The sequence below is a fragment of the Aplidium turbinatum genome, chromosome 15, assembly GCF_918807975.1.
Source record: "Aplidium turbinatum chromosome 15, kaAplTurb1.1, whole genome shotgun sequence".
In the NCBI taxonomy this organism is placed as follows: Eukaryota; Metazoa; Chordata; class Ascidiacea; order Aplousobranchia; family Polyclinidae; genus Aplidium; species Aplidium turbinatum.
The window spans coordinates 9,483,297-9,507,482 of NC_137486.1; the positions used below are offsets into that span (position 1 = coordinate 9,483,297).

The 24,186-nt window shown below is 38.0% G+C and overlaps 1 protein-coding gene across 1 annotated transcript in view; it reads right to left on the reverse strand.

Moving 5' to 3' along the window:
• The window catches only part of LOC145784418 (ATP-dependent translocase ABCB1-like), a 28,409-nt gene extending 7,023 nt beyond the window's left edge, over positions 1 to 21,386 (reverse strand). The window contains exons 1-15 of the mRNA XM_082596230.1: positions 21,148 to 21,386; positions 10,294 to 10,366; positions 7,938 to 8,140; positions 7,635 to 7,761; positions 7,156 to 7,289; positions 6,805 to 6,976; positions 6,283 to 6,407; positions 5,689 to 5,905; positions 5,245 to 5,427; positions 4,743 to 4,859; positions 4,005 to 4,217; positions 2,947 to 3,127; positions 1,785 to 1,958; positions 1,134 to 1,172; positions 208 to 378 (exon numbers count right to left, since the gene is read on the reverse strand). Coding sequence (XP_082452356.1) covers positions 208 to 378; positions 1,134 to 1,172; positions 1,785 to 1,958; positions 2,947 to 3,127; positions 4,005 to 4,217; positions 4,743 to 4,859; positions 5,245 to 5,427; positions 5,689 to 5,905; positions 6,283 to 6,407; positions 6,805 to 6,976; positions 7,156 to 7,289; positions 7,635 to 7,761; positions 7,938 to 8,140; positions 10,294 to 10,366; positions 21,148 to 21,275 — 2,257 coding nt within the window. The 5' untranslated portion in view covers positions 21,276 to 21,386. The remainder of the gene's footprint in view (positions 1 to 207; positions 379 to 1,133; positions 1,173 to 1,784; positions 1,959 to 2,946; positions 3,128 to 4,004; positions 4,218 to 4,742; positions 4,860 to 5,244; positions 5,428 to 5,688; positions 5,906 to 6,282; positions 6,408 to 6,804; positions 6,977 to 7,155; positions 7,290 to 7,634; positions 7,762 to 7,937; positions 8,141 to 10,293; positions 10,367 to 21,147) is intronic.
• Between the last annotated feature and the right edge of the window lie 2,800 nt (positions 21,387 to 24,186).

Genomic DNA, 24,186 nt, shown 5'->3' on the forward strand with positions numbered 1-24,186 from the left:
GCCTTTGGTCACTAGTTTCTGTTTTTCCTGCTGTTTCAGATCGAATGTAAAAAGATCAGCACACCGTTTTATCTTCCATTAATCTTTTAACGTTACGCTTTTCTTACAGTTGTTTGGACTTTTCAACTGTAAAAACCTGCGAAATCCGAGACAAAACAGGTTCTCTAACTGGTAAGAAAGCTGAATATCAACCGTAGGAAGTCTTACGAATGATGTAGCCAGCTTCCGGAGTATTCAGCTTCATTATCCTCCAAAAGTCATACTCCGGTAGTTCCTCCTCTTGCTTGTCCTCCTCAGCCTTGAATGCATCCTTCCCACCGGACTTGGTACTTGTTACGCTCAGCGTGCGATTCAAGTCGAGCTTCCCGTTGGCTTGGCCTGGAAAAGGAAAACATTTTATTTTGCAACGAGACGACACCGCTGTTCAGCTAATAGCGTAAGTAAATAAGGCCCAGATAGCAAAATCAGTCATTTTTACATTGATTCAACGTCTGCAAACGTTGAATCAATGTAAAAATGACGGATTTTGCTGCCTGAGAAATTCTTTTTATTTTTTGTTTCCGCATGACCACGATTGAAAGTCTCTCAACCGACTTTCTTTCATGAACAGGTTTTGGAATTTGTTGGCTCAAAAAAAGTTGTACTTACTTTCCCAGGCAATCTTTTTGTCCCCTAGAAGCAGCATGTAGCAAATATTGAAAAGTGTTATTAGAAGAATCAAGCTCGTTCATCAAATCAGTAATTATATGAACAAAAATTTGCAGAGCACATCGGTTATGATGCAAAGCATTGATTGATTGAATCGGATTTTGCTGCCTGGGAAAGCTTCTTGCAGAGCTCAATCCTGGCAGTTTCGCATACTCGTAGAGGCTTTGAATCACTGACGCAGGCCGGGTCAACGAGATTGACAGAGCGCAGTTTCCGATTGTTGAAGTCTTGTTGCCGGGGAACTATTCCATCCATTAGATACAATGACTTCAAAGGTGCAGGCCCAGACAGCAAACCAACCGTTTTTTACACTGACTCAACGTCTGCAGATGTATAATGTATAAAACGGTTGATTTGCTGTCTGGGGGTTTTAAAAAGCAGAAAACATTGACAATAAAATGAAGTGTTGTGGTAACGTGATTTACCTGCAAGTTTGTCTTCGTCGTCGTCCTGGCTGCCATGAACTAAAAGCAATGCAACAAATTGTTAAAAAATCGCCTGACGTCACATCATAGTTGGGGTGAAATAACAGAAAACAAAGAGTAAATTTTGATGCTTTATTGATCATTGTGGTGATGAAGTTGAAGCTGCTGAACAAAGCAGCGTAGACTTTGATGACTATCCGGCTATAGCGAGACCACAAGTTAGCGTTGAAAAATTTGGACGTGCTGCAAATCTGGTGGCATGCGATGTGCAGTTAGCTGACTACAAAGTGTAGTTACAGGTAGTCAGAATAAGACAAACCGAGTTTCAACAGCATTTACGTAAAATCGATGTTATAAAAGTCAAATCAAACATAAGTTTAATTAATTTGAAAGCGGTGAGAAAACGCTTTTCTGGCTAATCTAGTGCTTTCAAAGGAAAACAACCTAAAAATAACCACAACATTATCTTACTAGCTCGTGGGTAAATGTTCTTACCCAGCCAGCAAAAGTTGTCATTTTTGCATGGTTTCAACGTGAAACGGCGTCAAAACGATGCAAAAATGACATTTTGCTGGTTATGTTGGCTTTGTAAGCTACCACACGCACACACATACTGTGAACTACTCTTAGCACAGTACCGCCAGCCCTTACCGTCCTCGGCACTGTAGCTTTGCATGTTGACCAGGTTTTGATAGACTCCGTTTTCAACTTTGAGCAACTCGTCATGGGTGCCTTGTTCCAAAACCCTGCCTTCGTGAAACCCGACAATCTTGTCCGCTTTCCGTATGGTCGACAGTCTGTGAGCGATTACAATGGTGGTACGGCCTAGAGCGAAAAATGTGGAAATGTCAAGAGAATAAAGGCCAAACAGCAAAATGAAAAACGTGGTTCGGACAACCTTAAAACTAGTTTCCTATTGATAATTCATAAATCTCGTAAATCATATTATTGATGTGATGAGAAAGTTGTCAGTTTTTTTAAGCACGATTTAAACGAGTTGCCGCGTCGTCAGGAAAATCGTTTTTGTGCTGAAGCTAAAAAATTTAAAGCCAGATACTTGGGAAAGTGTGTTGCGAACATGAAACATCCACTAGAACAAGTCAGTTCAATAACCTAGTGATTGATATTCAGTCAAAACTTTCCATAACGTAAAAGTAACCACCCCAACAGCAAATTAGTCATTTTTTACATTGATTCAACGTCTGCAGACGATCAACATCAGACACAAGCGGATGCAGAAGATTTGCATAGCAGTTTTGAACCTAGCTTTCCGAGAATTTTTTCTGAAATTTGAAAAACTTGCCTTGCTTCTTTAAGCCGGAGCAACTTTAACAAGCTCGTTAAAGTTGCTCCGGCTTAAAGAATGCTCCAGCGAGCAAAAGCTATTCTTTTGCTTGGTGGAACTGCATTAAAAGGTTGGTCAAGACATTTAGCTTTTCATAAGCTCTGTCAATGGTACTGCACTAGGCGCATGCACGAGTGCGGAAATGCAATGTCACATGATGCACAACCATGCGCAGTCAAGGGAGTCAGACATCAGCATTTCAAATTTTACGCCTGATTTGTGGTGTAAACAAGTTCCGGATCGTGCTGGCTCTTACTGGTGGAAATTAAAACTTACATAACATTTTTAAAGTTAGATAATCCGCTTTTCAGGTGAAAAAAAATAACGCAAGCCGCCATCGCAAACCCTGATCAGGTATCAACAACCTTGCTCCATAACCAACTACCCAAATAGTTTTCTGTATTGTTTTTACGTTTGCAGACGTCAAATAAATTGAAAATAGAGCGATTTTCTGACAGAGTACCTTACCTTGTGACGCCTGCTCAAGAGCTGCTTGCACTACTGACTCGCTTTCGGTATCAAGTGCAGACGTGGCTTCATCAAGCAGCATGATCTTCGGGTTACGGACGATCGCCCGCGCAATCGCTATCCGCTGCTTCTGCCCGCCACTCATCTGGACGCCGCCTTCGCCGACCATTGTCTCGAATTTCTAGAATGGAGGTAGTCTGCATGTCAGTGGCTTTCAAACGTATGTGTGAGATGTGATCAAATACACAGCAATTAAACATAGCAATACAGTTAAAATTTGCAATTCCGAAAAATCAAACAAATCCGAAGTTTAAGAACTGAGTGAAGAACGAGGAGAACATTCTAGAAGGACCAGGTATCGTTGCCAGTAATTGAAACAAAGTCAAAAAGATATGTTTTCCTGCTGTGAAGCTAAACCATCACAAAACGTTGTAGGTTATAATCTGCGTTTATGTCGACGTTTCGTCAATCAGACACAACTGACTTCTTCAAGTGCAACAAATGCAGCTATTACCTGATGTTGCTCATTGAAAAAATCAGGCGTGTCTGATTGACGAAACGTCAGTATAAATACAGACTATAAAATGACTACTGGACTGTATTAATCGGAAATATATGATCGGCAGTCATGGCTGGTGATGTGATCCTGTGCTCAATTGCGTTTGCGCAGCTAGATTTTAACGGAAAGCTCAACCACACCTCACTTCAATGACCTAGTGCAAAGCGGTGATTAACATTCTTGCTGACTGCAATTCAGTAGATTGATAGATTGTTAATTATATCATAAAAAGCTATAAACTGCATTATAAACACACAGTCGCCCGTTAAACCTTTCAAACCGATGGCATAATTTATGCGTTGAATTGAAAGCACTCAAATTCCAGTGCCATAGCCTTTTCACTTATACACGAATGCAATTTTTAAGACAATTGCGCCGACAAGAGCAAAATACAAGGCTGTTGAAGCTGTAGAGAAACTCAGTGGTTATCAAACTCCATTAAAATCTCAGACTTCATTGCAATGAGTAATAAATGTTAAACAATCTGAGTCGAACTCACGTTAGGAAAGTTCATAATGAAATTGTATGCGTTCGCCTGCTTGGCTGCTTTCGTTATTTCGTCATCAGTGACGCCATCCCTGCCGTATCGAATGTTCTCGGAGATGGTAGTGTCGAATAGAATAGGCTCCTGCGATACGACTCCAATGTGTTGCCGCAACCAAGTGACGTTGAGCGTACGAATGTCAGCACCGTCCATCTCGACTGTGCCGTCCTAAAGAAAACATGGTTTGGATGTTACAGAGATAAAGTTGAGATTGCACCGGAAAATCATTAATTACGATGTGCTTTTTGTATATTAATTGCAAGTTAGTTAATTTGAGCGCTTTACAATGCAAGTCATTTCAATGAGAGCGTATGGGGGGTGAACTGCAGCCACATTGTAACTCTTAATCAACTTCACCAGTGCTCAAGGCTAACCAAAAAGGGAAGTTAGTGTTGTTTATAAAAAAATTATCGTGTGACCAAAATATCAAAATCACTTCCACCAACTCAGAAGCGAGCTCTCTTTCGGCAAAGTTGACAAGGCTGACCTTGTTCAAACCATGTTAATTGTTTTGCTGCACAGTCTTAAAATAATTGGTTCGAAAGAAGATATTTGCTGCTGTAGTGATGGAGTCAACAGTGTACATCGGCACTCAGAAACTCGTAACTAGGCAGCTGTTGCAAACTTTACAGAAAGTAATTTATTGTTAAGCGGCGACAGAATGAGGTGAAGATTTGCGAGTCAATTTCAAACCTGTGGGTCGTAGAATCGTTGGATGAGTTGAACGCACGTGCTTTTGCCGCATCCACTTTGCCCGCACAATGCCGTCGTTTTCCCGCAATCTGCTTTGAAGGTGACGTCATGCAGCACCTGGCAAAGGAATTCAAGTTGACGAAACGTAACAATGGAGAAATAATTGCTTATCTTGGACAAAAAGAAAGCAAAGTAGCCGCTAATCCAGACACCAAATCAGTCGTTTTTTACACGTCTGCAGGCGTTGAATCCATGTAATAAACGGCTGATTTGCTATTTGGAAATAGATTAATTATTATCCTCGCAGTCTAAGCTTCATTTTGCTTTAGAATGCTAAAGTGTTCAAGCAAGTCTAACTTCTAACCTTGATTTAATATCCAGAAACATTTAGTGAACTGGAAAGGAATAAACGGTTTCAAAGATGTCTTATTCCAGACAGAAAATCAGTCATTTTTTACATTGATTCAAAGTCTGCAGACTGTCTGGGATATAAGCACTATACCTCGACGTCAGGCCGGGATGGGTACGAAAACTTGATGTTCTTTAACTCAATCTCGCCGACAACTCTGTCGGGCTTGTGGCCTTCCTCCGACATGCTGTCGATAGCCGACTTTCGATCAATGATCTCAAAGACTTTGTAAGCAGCCGCCTTTGCCCCTGCGAAATCTTCCACGTTGCTGGCGCTCTGATGAAAGTTGTTTGTTAAGTCGCGGTTCGGTCTTAAGATTACTTTGAAAGAATTCATTGGTAGTATAGCTGGTAACTGTACAAGCAGAAAACATTAACAAAAGGCGAGATAGTTGGTTTAAAATTTTGCAACTTTTTAAAGAATTTGAAAAACGACTCTTAACATTCACTGTGTTTACTGTTTGTATATACTCTACCTATTGTAACATTATTTTGACTTCTGGAGTTGGCTAGCTGTTTGCGCAAGGTTAAGTCTCACCTGTCCGAGTGAAAATGCTCCAATGAGAACTCCAAAGAAGGATATGAGGAGCTGTCCCGGTTGCAACTCTTTATATTCTATGACAAGTTTTGACCCATACCAGAAGGCAAGGCCATACGTGCAGAACATGATGAGAAAAACGGTGCCGATTGCTAGCCCGTTCATTACTCCTTTTTGTATTCCTACTTTCTTGGCAAAAATCAGATTTTCCGAATATCTGTGTCAAACGATTGAAAGTGAGAGAAAATATTTGCCAATAAGATTCTGTGTTACACTAAAATATATTCCTACTACTGTATCCATTATTCGTAAGCGTTGTGAAATATACTATAGCATTTATTTCTGTTACTGGTTAATTGCGTAAGTTTCCTTGCAGGCATTGCAACTCAGCTAGTTCAGTAATCAATCTTTTTTTGCATTGGTTCAATGTCTGCAGACAATGAATCTACGTAAAAGGGTTGATTTTCCGGCTAGAATGCAGTTTACGTTTGTTGGGTTTTGTTATGAACAATGATGATGTAACAAACATAAACTGCATTCTAGCCGGCCGCCAACGATTCACTGAGCGCAGACGAATTGGTGTGGGTGATTAACCTTTTGATTTCTTTCTGCTGGCCTTCGAAAGCCACCACGGTACGTATTGATGACAAAACTTCTTCAGCGATTGAACCTGCCTTGGCGTAAGCATCCAACTCCTTCTTAGTGTAAGATGCAACAACCTGTAAATGGAAAGCTAACTGTTCAAATTTCACTGCTTTTTTCTGTTTCATTAATTTTATTTTACGACAAAATAGCAACCACACCATCTCATAATGTGACAGAAAAACATGTAAGTCCGAGCTAAAACAAGCATCATGTGGATTGGAAAAAAGAGTAACTAACGTTTTGTCTTATTTAGAAGTAGTTTCGTTTTGTTAAATCTAACGTTTTGTCTTATTTAAAAGTACTTGTGTTTTGTGAATCCAATGATTTGCTATGTTTAGAAGTATTTGCGTTTCTTGGTAAAAAAATTCCATCAGTTAAATTTAAAAAAAGTCAATACAAATTGTATTTGCAACTTAATGTATTAAGATATTTTTACTTCAACAAAAATACATTGAGAAAAATCTGGTGTACCTTGAAAAGCACAGCAGCTGATAAGCCCAAGAGAGGAGAGGTGGCCAGCACAACCAAGGCCAGCTTCCAAGAGTAATAGAATCCGATTATGAGGCCGGCGATAAAGCGGGACACATTCATGATAGCAAGAGACACCTTGTCCCCGATACCGTTCAGTATCTTGGAAATATCACTGCAACGAGACCAAGCGAATGAGAATTAATTTTTGTCGAAGTCACATAAAAACGAATTCGTTTATGAAGCGATGTTTGGAAGTAAAATACTACAAGCAAAAGGTGTGTGAACAAAACTACGTTGCGGAAATATTATTTTTAATGAAGAATCACACACAAAATCACCACAAGCATTTACTCAGCCATTCTTGTGTTGAGCTCTCCAGCAGAGTTAAGATCAAAAAATCCAATTTCCTGCCTCAAAATGCTCCGGAAGAACTCAATACGGATACGCCGTGCTTGTCTGGCGGCCTGGTACGCCCAGCAAGCCACCTAAATGAAATAATTTTATTAAAGCCGTGTACAAGAAAGAAGTCCTTCTTCTAGTACAATGGTAAGCAATTTGAGGTAAATGGCCACACGTACCACCACAGTTGTACATGAATACCTTTCAAGTGGTACGTAAATGCCTTCAAACTTTTAGTTTTAACAAAACCAGTATTCACAATTTTAAGGGTCAAGTATACTTGAGCTTTGTAAATGTTCCCAACATGTAGGCTCTGAAAAGTCTAGGCTAGGCCATTTCAAGTGTAAACTCTGTTTTGTGAAGAGTTTGCTTAGTAAATGTGGTATGTTGTTCCTAGTCCTACTAGTAGGCTACTATAATACTTGACTCACTTGAAGACTCCCAAAAATCCACACACCAATGGCCAATGCTGTAAAGTAAATGGCATATCGCGTGATATCATCATTTAATTTTTCAGCTGTTGCAGCCTCACTCAAGGCAGTAAAGTTGTCGAAGTCCCTGAGTAAAAAGCGATAAACAGTAAGTTTTTATAACAAGTTTTTTTTCAAGCTTCTTTACTCAGAAGTGTTGTCTCTTGTTGTGACAACCTAATAAAAGTTAGTCTCGATAACGCCTCAGACAAACTCAAACTTTTGTCCTGAAAAAAAAAAAAAAAATTAAAAACACAAACTCACTGTTGGCTAGTGAAATTATAGCCGAGTCGCAAATTGCACAAAGTGTAGTTGATCTTGCAATTTTCAACTACTCCGAAGTTGATGAACGCGTCAGTGAGATCGCCAAAGATTATGAACATGGCAGGCATCGCTATGCCATGGAGGATTGCAGCTATTGTCCCACAGAATATCAGGAAGTAATCTTTGGAGTCGGCAAAACGGAACTGCAAGACAACGGAAGAGTAAATAAAACAGGAGAACTCACAAAAAAATCCCTACACGAAAAGACGTATTATTTGGTATGTACAGTACACTGTACAGAGGTGACTAACAACTCCTCCTGTAAAGCATTCCTTCTTTGCATTGATTCAACGTTTGCAGACAAAAAGATGCCGTAATGTAAAAAAGGACAGACTCTTCAGCTGCGAGGTGGAGCTACTGACGGTCCAGCGTGGCTCTACAGTCTACACTTATTGATGGTTGTTAAAAGCTGTGATTATGGTTTTTCAAAGAGAACTAGTCGTGCAGCATTGCTTTTATGATGATTTCGTATCCTTTGCTTCAATAGCTAATAAGGATGTTATTAGTTATTACACCATGAAAAATCGTTGCGTTATAGTCGGATGCCAGCCTTTTAATTTTGCAGCGTTTTTTTTAAACCAATGATTAATACAAAACACGCACAACCTGTGGTAGGAAAAGACCAAAAATAACCATACGTTTATATCCTCACTGCACAGTGCACAGGTGCATGCAATAGCATCACGTTTACAACTGGTTGTCTTTAGACTCTTCACAAATTCAATACATTATTGTTTCTCATCTTGAAGGAAATGCAATTTTCTCTCTTAGTTTTACAGTAGGATGGCGCAGTGGATAAGGCGCTCGCTTTCCAATCATGCAATCCTGGTTCGACTCATAGCTTAAGCTAGCTGGTTGTTGACAAAATACCACTCATCTCTACCCAGTGTGTAATAAATTGGGTGGGCGTAGTTGCTGAAGAAAGGGCGGCCGAGATAAAGAAACTGGCCACCCTGCTCTCATTACGGTACACGACAACTGGGCGAGACAAACTGGGCGATACCCACTTGGGCGAGACCAGGTGGGCGACGAGACCAGGTGGGCGACGAGACAAGTGGGCGACGGACCAAGTTGGCGACGGGTCAAGTGGGCGACGAGCGAAGTGGGCGACGGCCAAAGTGGGCGATGGAAGCGAAAGTTTAAAATACAATGATTGATTTGTGGAAGAGAGGCAATGAGAGTTCTCACGCTGAGCTTCACGAAGCATTGGAAGCAACATTTTCATTATTTTTTGTAGTCTAGTAATAGCGCTTGCTGTTTGATGTTAATTTGCATGCGTTTGTCTCTTTCCTGAGAGGTTTCTCTTAAGCTTCACGATAAACCCTGACGCCGCAAATTGCAAAATAATGTGTCAAGATGATGTCACAATGCAAATTAACATCAAACAGCAAGCGCTATCACTAGACTACAAAAAATAATGAAAATGTTGCTTCCAATGCTTCGTGAAACTCATCGTGAGAATTCTCATTGCCTCCCTTCCACAAATTAATCATTGTATTTTAAAGTAAAAATTAAGTCATATTTTATACTGACAAGCTTCGATAACGGTTAGGGAGCGTTCATAACTGACTTCAACCACTCTTTGGCTATTCGTTTGTCTCTTTTCTGAGAGGTTTCTCTTAAGCTTCACGATAAACCCTGACGCCGCATATTGCAAAACAATGTGTCAAGATGATGTCACAATGCAAATTAACATCACACAGCAAGCGTTATTACTAGACTACAAAAAAATAATGAAAATGTTGCTTCCAATGCTTCGTGAAACTCAGCGTGAGAACTCTCATTGCCTTCCTTCCACAAATTAATCATTGTATTTTAAAGTAAAAATTAAAAGTCATATTTTTTCCGAACGGCTAAACTTTCGCTACCGTCGCCCACTTGGCTCTTCGCCCACTTGGTCCGTCGCCCACTTGACTCGTCGCCCACTTGACTCGTCGCCCACTTGGTCCGTCGCCCACTTGGTCCGTCGCCCACCTGGTCTCGCCCAAGTGGGTATCGCCCACTTTGTCTCGCCCAGTTGTCGTGTACCGTCTCATTAGTGCTGAAGGCTTACTAGTACACATTGGATTTTGTCACTTAATTGAACATATAATTTAATTCTATTCTTCCATTAACCAAACCATATTTTTAATATAACGATTGCCAAACATTTTTAAATTAGCAAGTAGAAGGTAGAATAAATAAAGCGATTAGCCAGTAGGTAAACAATCACATTGCCCTGCAGCCTGCATTAAGTCTCTGAAGTAGTCAACATATGAAACCTCTTCAACTAAATCTAATTAGCTGATTGACTTACTAATTCCATATAAGTTGTGGAAGGTACATCTTCTTTCTTCTTCTTTTTGCTGCTTTCATCATCTTTTGAAGATCTGTAACGATTACATTGATAAGCAATTGTTTTCGAGCCATTACTATCTTACATAGTATCCTGACAAAGCAATCAATCAAATGCAGAGTCAGGACATGGCTTCCCATTTACATATTCTATTAGCTCAATCATCAAGAGCAACTAATTTGATGATTGCTGCAGTGTTTTGCTGTTTCTTGCTTGTAGTAATAGCTGATCTACCATGCACCGATGACACAAGACAGAAACAAGGGTAATTTCTTCTCTGTGACATAGAATGCTAAAAACGCAGTAAAAAGTGAGACAAAAAAATTGCATTTGAGTACAAAAAATAGCAGGTAGTATACATATCAATTCAAATCAAAAACATTTGTTAAAAAGTCTGATCTGGTAGATTACAAAAGCAATCTTCTGCCATGATAACTTGAATTGTAGCCTATGTAACAAAATGCTATGTTATATATATAAAAAAAATATATACAAATAAATGCGACAACCATCTGTCACTTGCAACAGCAATGAAAAATCAGTTAAAAGAGATGACAAAACCTCTTGATGGTAAATATTTTATGTCAAATCTCATGATCTTTTACTAAGGAACTAAACAGCTTCAAAATTTTACTGAAGAGTGATGCTGTCTACTATAATTCACTTGCTGTCTAAACACATTCTTTTTGTTCTTGTTATGATTTTGCCAATAAAAACATACAACAGAGAATGCCAGGGAGGAGAATGCAAAGAGAATCTAGTGAGCATTGATTTTCTTACTAGATTAGCTTGTGATTGTGGGTGAATTTATTTACTACCATGCCACAGTTATCAGCATATGCAAAAAAAATATATTCAGAGAGTGCTAACTCAAGCTAGTCTGAATCCAAAACCAAAACAATGTAATTAATCATGCTTCAAGCCACTCAAAAAACTCCAAATTTTCTGTATAGGCTTTGAGCAATCTACCTAAAAGATACTTGCGTAATCCGTATCACTATAGATCAAACAAGTGATACAAAAGAAAACACAAAATATTGAATTAAAAAAGTAAGAACAGCTCTAATCAAGCTAAAAAACATTTGAAGCTTTATAACCTGAATAAAAACTAAACAAGCAGGAAATGGGTTGGCCACACCATGGGAGCAACCAATAAATTCAAGGCCATGAAAACCCGTTCCAGAGCTCCCAAAGATAAAATTGATTACAAACATCAATGGAATGGAATGAGCCACAACTGGCTCAACAGTTGAAGTATGGCAATTTTAAGAAAAATAACAACATACCCCTTTGTTTAAAAATAATAATTAGTGTTACAATACGGCAAACAGAATACTTTTTAAATTCACAAAGAAATACAGGACTTTCTATGTTGATGGTGCAAAAAGACAGACTAACGGTACCTATCAAAGCTTAAACAAAAACATAACATGTGTACTGTGCAGTGTGTACAGCCATGCATCTCCCCTTTTTATAACTTGTGTTCATGACAACAGGTTTTAAGACTGTCTAGAAATAAATCTTCCATGAGTTTATGGCAAACACTCACCTAATGTCACCAGCACCAAATGATGTCACAGGAACTTCATTAATAAATGGTTCACTCTCATTTGAAGCTGCTTGTTCGTTCTCAGTCATTGAACACTTAATTAGCAATATTTATAGCAATAACTACACAGGGCACTTAGATTTAAAATGGCTTTGGATTAGTTACATGGCTGACTGGAGAGAGCGCCTGTACAAGTGTACAGTGCTCAAAGGGACATAGGTTTGACACTTATTAAGAGCACATGGCCATCTTGTAAAAGACTGTGGCATGCCAAAATAAAAGTAGCTGATTTGAAAACTTTTTTTTTTGCATTTACCTGTCGTGTTTTATACACAGGGCTGGAAAAAATGTTTAGCTTCCCGAGAATCTATTTTTTAGCGAAAAAATTTCCAGCGGCTTACGATCAAGATAATGACATCATAATTACACCGTTTACAGTTTTCCGGCGAAAAGCCTCACTCAAATAATATATTATAGATGGCCATTTGTAGCCTCATAGTTCCAATAAACAGTCTTAGTATCGTATTTTATTCGTAAGTAGGCACGACGCATTGTTTTTACCTGATGTGCCCACTTTGATCAGAAGAAATTGGAACAATAGGCTTATTTGATGACATTGAATCAGCGTAACAAAGTTGGATTTTCGGACACGTTTGTCCGGCGCCAACAAAAACCAATTTCGAGGCCTGCCCATACTTTTTACTACACTGTCGGGCGGACTACTGCAATATATTTGTGCAATTTAGCTAAGAACATGTTCAGCTCTGAAGTACACATTGGAGTTCGTTATACGCAGTGATACAAATCAGTGTCAGAACTGCAATATGTCAGCAAATTACGATGGCGGTTGACGGAGAATGAAAGACGTTAGTAACGTGATTTTTACGGTAAAAATTTTCCCGCGAACTGACAAATTTCCCGGGAATGTCATTCCCGGATTCCTTATTTTTTCCAGGCCTGTTTATACATAAGTCTAATTACAGTGTATTGTAAGATATGGATTGGCTCTGTAGGTTATAATAATGAAAACTTATATAACTGATATTGTCCATGGAAGAATAAATGGATTGGGACTGTAGTATAGATACAACTAAAAATAGGTTATTGTTTGGTGGCTAGTCATGAACTAAGATGATAAAAACTGTAGTAAATTTTGGCTGTGGCTATTTTTCCCATTCAAGTGTTGTCAGATAAAAAAATTACTTTGTTTGAGAAAAGATGAAAGGTGTTGAAAACAAAACCTTATAATTTGGAAAGTTTTGAAGTCCTGGGCAAAGAAAAACTCTTAACCCTACCTCCACATACCCTCTGGCAATACTTGCCACAAAACAATGCTTTTTTATTGCAACTATCGCAACTAACATGGACAGATTGCCACTTTGTAATTTGATGCAAAACTTTTTATTTATTTTTTTCCTTTTTAAAGTTAAACAATTTTGTTTTGCTTGAAACAAAACAAGTTTCTAATTATTTAAAATTAATCAATTCAAGTGTTGTTTAACACAAAACCATTTGTTTTCAGCAGTGGCGTATTCTCCATGCATGCAAGGCATGCACTGCATGCCTTACAATTCTGATGAAATCAGCAATCTTTCAGGGACAACAAATTTATGCGTAGAAATAGAAAATGTTAATAGCAGAACCTCCTCGCTCTCTTAATTTTGATATTCAAAACAGCTGTTCGTTTTCAAACTTTGCTGACCCTGGCAACCCTGCATGCTGAGGAGAGCTCAGCATGCGCTGACAATACAATTTGCCTATTCGCCACTCTTTTATCAACACTGTTGCGCAAAGGTGACCAAGGCATGCAGATTTGAAATTGCATGCAAAACAAAAATCACTATCTGTAGACAGGGTTGCCAGATTGGCTTTTGTACAACCAAATTTAAGAAATTTGACTTTTTTGAAAAGTGTTTGGCCGGACAATTTTTGTTTGGCCACTGGGCCTTTTTTAGTTTCCCGATTGACATTTGTTTGGCCTTTTTTTCTTTTGGTCTTTATAGTTTTAGTCCTTGTGGCTTTCTACTGTAGATACTGTAACTCTAGGCCTACTATACTGTGGGCCTATCAAAGATTTCAGTCAGATTTCGGCATTGGTGATGTCACAAAGCACCAGAGATCTTTCGGTTGGGTGGTCGGTAATCTAATCCTATTTCAGCTGGTCAGGTTTATACTTTAAACTGGTATTCGTTGTATTGCATTGCAAAAGCTTTAGCCTAACTGGTTTTGAATGTTTAACATGGCGTATAAAATTAAGACATTGATTGATTGAATCTTTATCCTGGATTTATGATGTGTTTCAAACCTCATTTTTTGCAAAGCAGCTCAAACAATTATCAGCTAAGTAACGCTCCGATTGCAAGAAAAACTATAAAACCTAAGGCAAATTTGCAAATTTTTCCTGGGGGACCATACCCCCAGACCCCCCTACACTGGCTATGACCCTCCCTCCATTGCATGCCTAGTAAAATCAACCAGGATACGCCACTGGTTTTCAGAACATAACTTAGCCTATTGCTTAGATTTAATTTCAGTTTAATTTTAGGTAGCCTATTCAAAGGCTATAGGTAATTATAAAGAATTTGCATAACAAAAAAAAAAAACGATCACAAATCTGCTGTGCGGTACAATACCTATTGTTACACACTAGGTTAGCTAAAACCAAAAGCCTGAGAAAACCTTACAGTCGTCATCAGAAATACCCTAATGCTTGTGAATTCCTACTCTTGCTCATTTAATTATTTTCACGTCAAAGACCAAACACAACAGCTTAACCAAGACCTCCACGTAAGCAGAGCGATGTCCAAAATCAGAACGATAGCTGCTTAAGTAGCCTACTCAACTACCAAGTACTGGTCTGGTAGTGCTATTCAAATCGCTGTAACATATGTTCACTAATGAGGTGGTAGCTAACTTGGTGACCTCATAAGGTTTTTCGCATACTCCAAGTGATCGTGAAACCTCGAGAAAAAAATAAATTATTGATTAGTTGTTTTCGCCACATTCGACAACTGACATTGAAGTACGTAGCACTAGCAGTCTGATCAAAGTGAAAGTGATGGCATTCCTACGTAGCAACTGTACCATCTACCGTACCACAAACATAGCCGCGAACGAGGTGAGCAATATGAATGCGCCACCATCGACGCAAAAAAAAACTCGCAAATAAAAATCGGGGATAAAAATAGAACTGCAAAATAAATAAAAAATAATATTGTTCTTGTTTGCATCATGAAAAGAGTATTCTTATTTTTTTCACGAGACATGCTGCCGTATTCCAGCTGTTGTTGTTTGGTATTAATTTTAGATCGATATTGTTAATTTGAGTTTAGGCTACATAACACCCATAACACCAAGAATAAATATAGCCTGATTGACCTCGATCTAGTAGGCCTATCCATAGACCAGTGGTTCCCAACACATGGGTCGCGACCCAAAGTTGGGTCGCCTGATTATTTTTTTGGGTCGCTTGTTTTTCAGGCATATTGTATCTTGGACGAAAAAATAAGAATAAAAAAATTTTAAAACGTGAAGAGATCGATCACAAAACTGGAAAATATAAACACAAGTCATGAAGCGTTTTATGTCGAGACATCGGAAAGCTTTGTAGCATGATCGTAGTGCAAGAAGTTTTAACAGTTTTCGTTTTTAATATTGTTAATATTATTATTAAATGTAAACCCAACAAAAATTTCAGTCTCAAACATAAATTAACTTGCCAAAATTACGGGATATGCATTGTAACGTGCAATATATGTCACGAACACTATGTTGGACAAACCATGACAAATTTCTTCACACGTTGGGCCACACTGATTGATTGACGTTTTATTTTTGTTGCGAGTATAAACACACATATTCAACAAAGTCAGATAAAACAAACGATAACGTAGAATGTATTATGAGTGGATACTGCAACGGGTGGCTGCAAAGTGACCTGAAAGGTCTTCTAGTCGAGCAGCCACCCTCAACAAAAGAAAAAGTAACAGATATGTTTTACCACACATAGTCTGTTGTGGTAAAACGCATCAAAGACAAACCCCAAGTGCTGTATGGACTCATTGATGCTTTCTCCACAGAGAGGCCTTTGCTGCAAAAAAGCAGTCTCAAGAGCTGCACGAAGTGTTGAATGATGTTGTGAAGTGTGTAAACTTCATCAAAACAAGTCCACTAAATCGGCGTTTGCTTTCGTCTTTGTGCACTGACATGGATTTTGATTATTATCAAGCATTGCTGTTGCATACAGAAGTGCGATGGTTGTCACGAGGTCGTGTCCTGAAGCGAGTTTGTAATTTGCGAGAGGAGATTGCTATCTTCCTGAAGCAACAGAACTTGTGAGATTAGCCGAGAAGTTTTTGCAAGAAGATTTCAACGCAAAAGTTGCTTACCTTGCTGATATATTTGACTCTCTGAATTCTCTAAATTTATCTGTGCAAGGCAACGGTTTAACGGTGAATGATCTCGCCGCAAAATTTTCTGCTTACTACAAAAAACTCATATTTTGGAAAAGTTATGTCACCAGAGATGAGTAGGCCTACGATATATTTCCTCAGCTAACGCAATATATTTGTGGCAAGGAAGTTGATATTAAGCAAACCATAATTGGACACCTGGAACAGTTTACCAAAAAGTTTGTGCACTACTATGGAGAATCTCTAACACTTAATAGCCAAAATGATTGGATAATTGATCCATTTGTTGGAAAAGATCTGCCTCAACTTCCCATCCATGTTGCAGAACAGTTTATGGGCATAACGACTGTCGACAGAATCGTATTTCTTTTGCGTCCTTCAAAGACAAATACCCCAAAGATTCTGCAAACAACCACTTTTGGGCTTCCATGTAGGCCTACAAAGTGTATCCCACAGTTTCAAATTTAGTGATTCAAAAAAAGATTCTATTTGCAACAACTTGGCTTTGTGAGACTGAATTTAGCGCCATGTGTGTATTGAAAACTAAACAGCGAAACCGGCTGGAAGTTAAAGCCGACATGCGGCTATACCTAAGCAAAATAACGCGTCGATTTCAAAACTCACTGATAGCAAGTCAGCACAGCTATCTCATTAGTGATTTGATAAACATAATATTTTCGGAAAAAGTTACTGCTTTTGTAGTGCTGTTTGTTTGCAACGCAATCTTGTATGGCTTTTAAAATACTACGACAATTTGCTTGAGTCGCAAGATTTTACCGAACTGAATTTTTTTTTTAAATTGGTCGCCTTAAAAACGAGTTGGGAACCACTGCCATAGACTGTCATACCTGTAGCTTAACCAACGTAAAAACGATTTTCTTTTACCTGAACAATTATCTTGCTAAAACGACCTTGTCCAATCTGTGGGTTAGTAAATTCTTGGTTCCTCAATGCATCACATAAGAATTTTGTATCAACATCACACAAAGCAATTCTCGGAAAAATTGCCTACGTCTTAATAATAAATGATCAATTGAAGTTGCTTTGACGTTGGTTCTCAACCTCACCTATGCAATACCAGACCGTTATTTGTGAAGGCTCAAAAGTTTATACTTTCTTTGCCCCTTTCTTATTGATTCCAACTAGTTTATTAAGCTTGAAGCTACATAAGGCTATCACCACGTGTGCGGTAAAATGACATTGATAAAGCATTAGTAAAATCAGAATTCGCAAAAGATTTTGTGTCAATGCTGTTTGTTTACTGCAGTTTATGGGATAAACCCGGGATATCTAGATTTCCCTGGATAAACCTTTGCTTATTAATATGCTAAAGTTGTTAAGTTATCTTGGTAAGACTTGGTTTCATAAAAAAAAACTAACAGGTTTCTCATTTCGGTTTTGTAGGTAGGCCACCAACATAGCTTATACCCAGCGATGGATGGCCGTGCGAAAACAACTTTTAAATTGTGACCGCGCAAAGTATTGTTCCCAAATGATTGCCCTAGTTGAGAATGTAACAAATTATATTCCCGCTTTCGGTTCAATCAACGTTCAATTATCTCTTTACCTTTCCAATTTTGGTGCGAAACAAGTCCTTTAAAATCATATTTTGAGTCCTTTACCACAAATGTCAAACCTTCACTTCATGGAAGGAAAATTGCATTAAAATTAGAATTATTTTTCCCAAGATAAGCTTAAACAACAGTTTGTTGTGCAACTGCAATCATTGAGGCAGACCCAGTGGTAATAGGCAACCGGTAACGTAAAATTTTCTGGTAACCAGTTCTAATGAAGTAAAGTAAGTAGGCTATTCATAAACAGGTCAAAATGGAAATCCACTTTCTGGTGTGTTTCTTATGGAAACGAAATATGACAAAAATTAAAGGTTACATTTTTATCTGTTACTTTGAAAATACCTTGATTGTTAATTAATAGTCATTGAGAAAATTATCTGCTAATTTTTTATAAACTAACATTCCTATTTTTTCAGTAGCTTAATATTTTACAAAATGTTTAGCCTACATTCAAATCACAAAATTTGCTTATCTTCAAATGGTTAATTTCAACACTTGCGTGCAGGGGCGTATTAAGAGGGGGCAATTGCCCCCAAAAATATTTTTATATGTGGACCCACTCACACACTTTTAAGCTAGGCTTTTGGCCAATAGATATTGATATACTATTAGTGTCAGTTACATTTTCTTTGTGTCTGAAATGACAAAATTATCGTTTCTGTGGGATGACAACTTACTAGTAGACCGTATGGTTGTTTCGTTGTCTCCCTGTCAGTATGGGGACTTGAGCCACTTTTGCAATGTAGAGGCTATAAACCTTGTATATTTCGAACATGTAGGCTACTGTTTCTGACAAATAATTCATTGATTGAGTGTCAGGTCTCGCAATGGTTTTTAACCATGTTGCCGACCGGGTTATTTAACTTTGTTCTAATTTTCTGTTTTTGGTTGAAATTAATCTAAATTCATGATTTATGAAAGATTCACGCAGGGATATCTATAACTACGGGATTGGAAACTCTGTGGAACTGAAAACCATTTTATACAACAGTAGGGTCACTTTTCTTTGTGCGCTGCTGTGATAAATAATCACATAAATTGAACTCAAAGGGCAGCAAGTAGTAGGCTAAACGAACAACCAAAAGTGTAACAATCAATTCACCTGCTGTAAATTGTAAGGTCTACGCTTGCCTGGTTTGTTTATTTGTTTGTATTCCGTTAGTGCAGTCATGTTGTATTTTGTTTGCTGCTTAAAAAATTTCCAGAATGACTATTGGTTTTAGTTCTGATGACATCGTAAACGAATTGGTTTCGTACTGGATTGGTGTGTGAACAAGTTGATGATACAACAGCATATTTTACTAATTGCTGAACACTCCTCATTTACTTCTGATCCGATTTGCAATACGCAAAATGCTAAAGAACAACAGTAGGCTGTTTTTGGACTCGTTGCATTCATTCAATTTTTGGATTCATCGTTTTTTTTTTCTAGCAGCGTAAATGTACTTTTATACATCAATTAAGTTTTAATGTGAGTGTAAATTTTGTATTATTATTGTAAAATCGAACTTTGTATATCTTTTAGTGGGTATTTTATTTTGTTAATCTTTTTGTAATCGTAGTAATGTGATGACCCTACTGATGTATAGCACTGGATAGAGTTTCCAATCCCGTAGTTATAGATATCCCTGGATTCACGTTATATAATTGATAAAAAAGTGATGTGACCGTTGATATTTTAATAAGGCATTTTTGTCGTTTCCCAGCTTACCCGTAAAAAATTTAAAATTTAAATAGTCGGGAGGGTAAGGAATGTGACGTCAATTTCATGATAAATTACAAGAATGTTATTCGGTGTCTTACCAAGATAGATGTAGTTTTAACAAGCGTCGTGCAGTTATTCTCAACCCCCTCTGATATGTGAAAGACTATAACTCTATTATCATCATTGCATGCAAATCGATGTTTTTGTGTTGTGAAGGGAATGACTTCCAATGACATAATCTATTAAAGGCATAGTAAATGAAATTTTCAAACGGGAATTAAGCATTAAATGCGTAAACTGAACATTCAAGAATACATTTCAAAAAAAAATACCGAAAAAAAAATGTTTTCAATGGCACTGGCAAGACCCAAAGTTCAATGTTTCATTTATTTTTAATTTTGTCAAAATGACCAAAAAGTGGATACACTGCACGAGAATACGTCACTATCGACAGCAATAACAAAAGCCACGTTACCACATCTGATGTTTCAACATCACATCTGATGTTTTGAGCAAACTCTCTGATGTTTTGATGTAGCCTACATACATACATAGCCTAGAGTTAAATCGCCCGCAGTAACAACTATTGCTCGATCAGCTCATTGCTAGTTTATAGTGACGTAGACTGTACACTTGTACAGTCGCACGCTTCGCTCCTCACGCCCATCCCCGTTAAGAAAGCTCTGACAAAAGCACGCGCGGAATGCTGATCAGGCCTCAATGGGGCAAAATTTTATTGAAAATCACTTTATGGTAGCATGTTAAACACAAAGAACGTGTACAATCGCCAAGTCAGGTTTTTCCTTTAGTATCCCTTTAAAGACGTATAATCCGGTAAAGTACCATCATAACAACCAGACCTACCTCCTGTTATCTTGTTTTCTGAACCAAATTATATCGCACGAGAAAAAAAATTTTGTAACTTCATTGGGCCCTGTGTTAATCATCTTTTAGGTCTATTGGTCATTCGACACGATTTTGAAAATTCCAGTGTCTTTAGGCCATTTTCTATGAAATAGGCTGCAATAGTTTGAACTAGAGTATTTTAAAAGGGGGCTAACTTATACTAATAAACTGCAATTTGTTTGGTAGTTGACGCGACAAAATGAGTAAGCAGAATTTCTATACTGAAACGAAATTAATATGCTGATTAACCTAATTTAGTCAGACTAGCAATAGTTGGACTTGCTGTTGTTGGCTAAGAATAATGGAACATAGAAAGTTATGTTGAGTTGCTTCAGATTTACGTGCTTTCACATCACTGCAATGACTGCTCGCTGTCATTCTTATCACAAGGTTACTTCAAGGCTTCAGCTGTATGTCTCAAAATATACATTAACCTTACGGGACTGGGCGAAACAAAGAAGCAAAAGATTACGTAGCTTTGCCGTTACAAATGTAGTCTACCACACAGCGATAGTAGTAGATGCTACGTACAGGATGTAGCTGACACACCAGAAGTTGTCAACTGTCACTACTTTTTATTCACTGTTATGCAATCATGTGAAACAACAATTACGTTATGGTTAGTTTTATATTATTTGTCAATCATTATGAGGCAGAATTATCACTTACACGATCACGTCAACGGCAATGTCGTCGTAGGGTGGTGGAGGTGTTACATCACTAACAGAGTCCTTTTTGTAAGAACCATCCTTTTCCACTCCGTCCTTTTCTACTCCGTCTTTTTCTACTCCGTTCATTTCTATTGCTGCTGTGTCGTTGACAGCTATTTCACGTATTTTAACAATGCAATATTTATAGTAAGTTTGGGCTATCAATGACAGTGTAAATTATCTGCAAAAGAGAATCCACAGTAGATCAATGGAGTAAATATAATATTTAAGTGCAGGTGAACTCTTCAAAATATGCAGTAGCCTATCTAGCAGTCTAAGCTTGTCTGTCTTTAGCTCTTATACGTTTTGGTTGACAATATTCTAAGCACAAGCTTGCAAAGTTTAACTCGGAGCAAGAGTAGTAAGGCTCAAAAAATATTCTTGCAACACCTTTTCCTTCGAGGACCTGGCAGTAATAGCCAGAACAGTTCACAATGTTCTCAATTTTATACACCTGTTGTTGATCAGTAGTTTTTAAGCCTCAGGCTATCACGCCGAGCCACCCATTGAAGTGTCTTTGCCGCTCACGACATGGAATTAGTAGTTTGTCAATGCCAATTCACTTTTCTACGTCTAGTTATCTTCAATAATAATTCACGTAAAAGTTCATAATTTTAATTTCTATCTTTAATGTCTTTTCAAATAGTTTGTCCAACTGCGTTAAAAATAAGACTAAACTCAAAAAACAAAATCTCGGTAGATACTTTTAAATAAGATTTCCATTTGAATAAGAATGCCTTGTGAGCTTATGTTCAAAGATGATATGCCTTACATAACCCTGATACTTCATACAAGATTTTTTTCATTCAGTCACTTTTATACCAGCAAACTCCACCGAAACGCGTGATCTTTTTGGCTACATATGGCCTGCAAATTTTTCAACCACGCTCAGAACTGCACAGACTTCGTTCTGGTTGGCATGAGCAGAGCTGATGCAATATGCATGAAGTGTGCAGTTATTTTAGCAGAGATCGTGCAGGGACGCTTCTCTAGTTGTTTTGTCATTCTAAAAGGCGGTAGTTTTTCGTCACGTGATCAACAATGATGAAGCAAATTCAACCAACCGAAATAGCGTCCGGTTACAGATAGCTACGTCATACAGTCCACTGTGGCAACAATGGCGTAATTCAGTCTTCCTCATTCACTAAGTCCATCAAAACTAAAGTTAAGCTTGACAAATAAGACGCTTTAATCATAAACCTGAATCTTTAACGTGAGGTCATCTTCTTACTTATCTAATACAACCAATCAGATCAGTGAGATAAACGTTCGATTTGTTTTTACTATATATGGCGGTCAAAAACCAGCCGGCATTCAACAGAAGCTCAGTTTCTTTCAGTAGCCTAAATCAGTAAGCAACCAATTTCTTATTGTGTCTGTGGTCGCTTTTGGTAGACACAGGTTTGATTCTCGGTCGGGGCAGAAGCTGTGCCAGTCCACTTTCTTACGAGTAGCAGAGTATATGATCACAGTGGTCGTGAATATGATGGTGATTGGTAAATGAAAAATATGAACGAATAGGTCGTGAATGATCACAAAAGTAGTGCCAAATAATTTTACAATTGGCAGTTACAAAAAGCTAAGCGATAAAAAAGAAACAATCACGTAGGTACTATTATTATCAACCAAAGTAGCCTGCTTGTTAAGATTTCTTAACCGAAAGTCACATACCCTTCTATACTATAACCTGTTCAATAAAAGTTGTTATTTTTACGATGCTTCAGTGTTTACTGATGTTACGGAAGTACAAATGGCAACGTTTGCTGGCTGGAAAGACGACAAGGCTGCAGTTTGATAACAGTAAATTCTTAATAAGGTAACAAAAAGTTAACCCCTTCTGATATCGTGAAGTTAGCAGTGTTATCAATGCGGCAATGCCATATTACAACTACCGGTTGACCACTGTTTCAAAGTATTGGAAAATGTGAACAGTTTGTGGCTAATTTCCTCTGAAAATACGAGCTTGAACCAAACGACAACAATTCACTTTCAGACTACATTTTATTCTTGCTCGTAGTATTTATTGGCTTAGTTATGAGAAACTTCATTTGATATATTTCAGTAGACTGAGTAGAGGAATACGATGCTACAGAACATGCATTGCAAACATTCTAAAGAACATGCATTGCCAACCAGAATCCATAGAAAAATCTTCAACGAGCTGAAAACTAAGAGAGGTCGTGCATTGAATGAATTTAGTGACACTGAAACAGAGTGTTTAGGTATATCTTTAAATTTACCTCAGAATATCTTCCTCAAAATTTATCCCAACATTTAGTACGCAGGTGCACTGTGCTGATATGTTAGGGTTGTATTTACTAATTGTATACTTTATCACACAGTAAAGATCACAAGAATACTTTAAAAGATGTTGAGCAAAATATTTACTTCACACGCGTTAAATAATTTAAACTTTTTTATCGATTTTGCGTGATGTGCCAGAACAAGCATCCCCGTTGGCCCCTACTAATCAATCAATAGTGCTTCAATTTTTTGGTAAGTTTCTTAAAGCTAAAGTAGATTTTAAAACATAACAAGAAGATTTAAAATTCATTCCTTTCAACTGCCGAGAAACACATGTATGACCTTGACAATCCAACAAATCTGTTCCATTGATTGAAAGTCTACAGACGTTGAATCTAAATGAAAAAGGGTTGGTTTGTCGGCTGGGGTAGTTTGTGAATGAAAAACTGGAAACGTTTCGCACACAAGAAAACAACTTCCTTATTTGGAATATACTGGCGGATGTTTAGTAATTAAAACATCAGGGGCTTTCAGTTTGTGCTCAGCATGAGTAATGAGAAAATAAAATTTATTTTCTGACAAGACCGCGAGATCTCATGCCGCTTACTTTTCGTTGTGCAATACCGGCGAAGCTGTGACATCACACAAATACAATTTCCTTTGCTGGAAAAAAACTGGCGAGTGCGTGTTGATGACATCATGGGTCTGGGTGGGACTTTTCTTGAGAAAAACACCAGACAGGACTGTTGAAAAA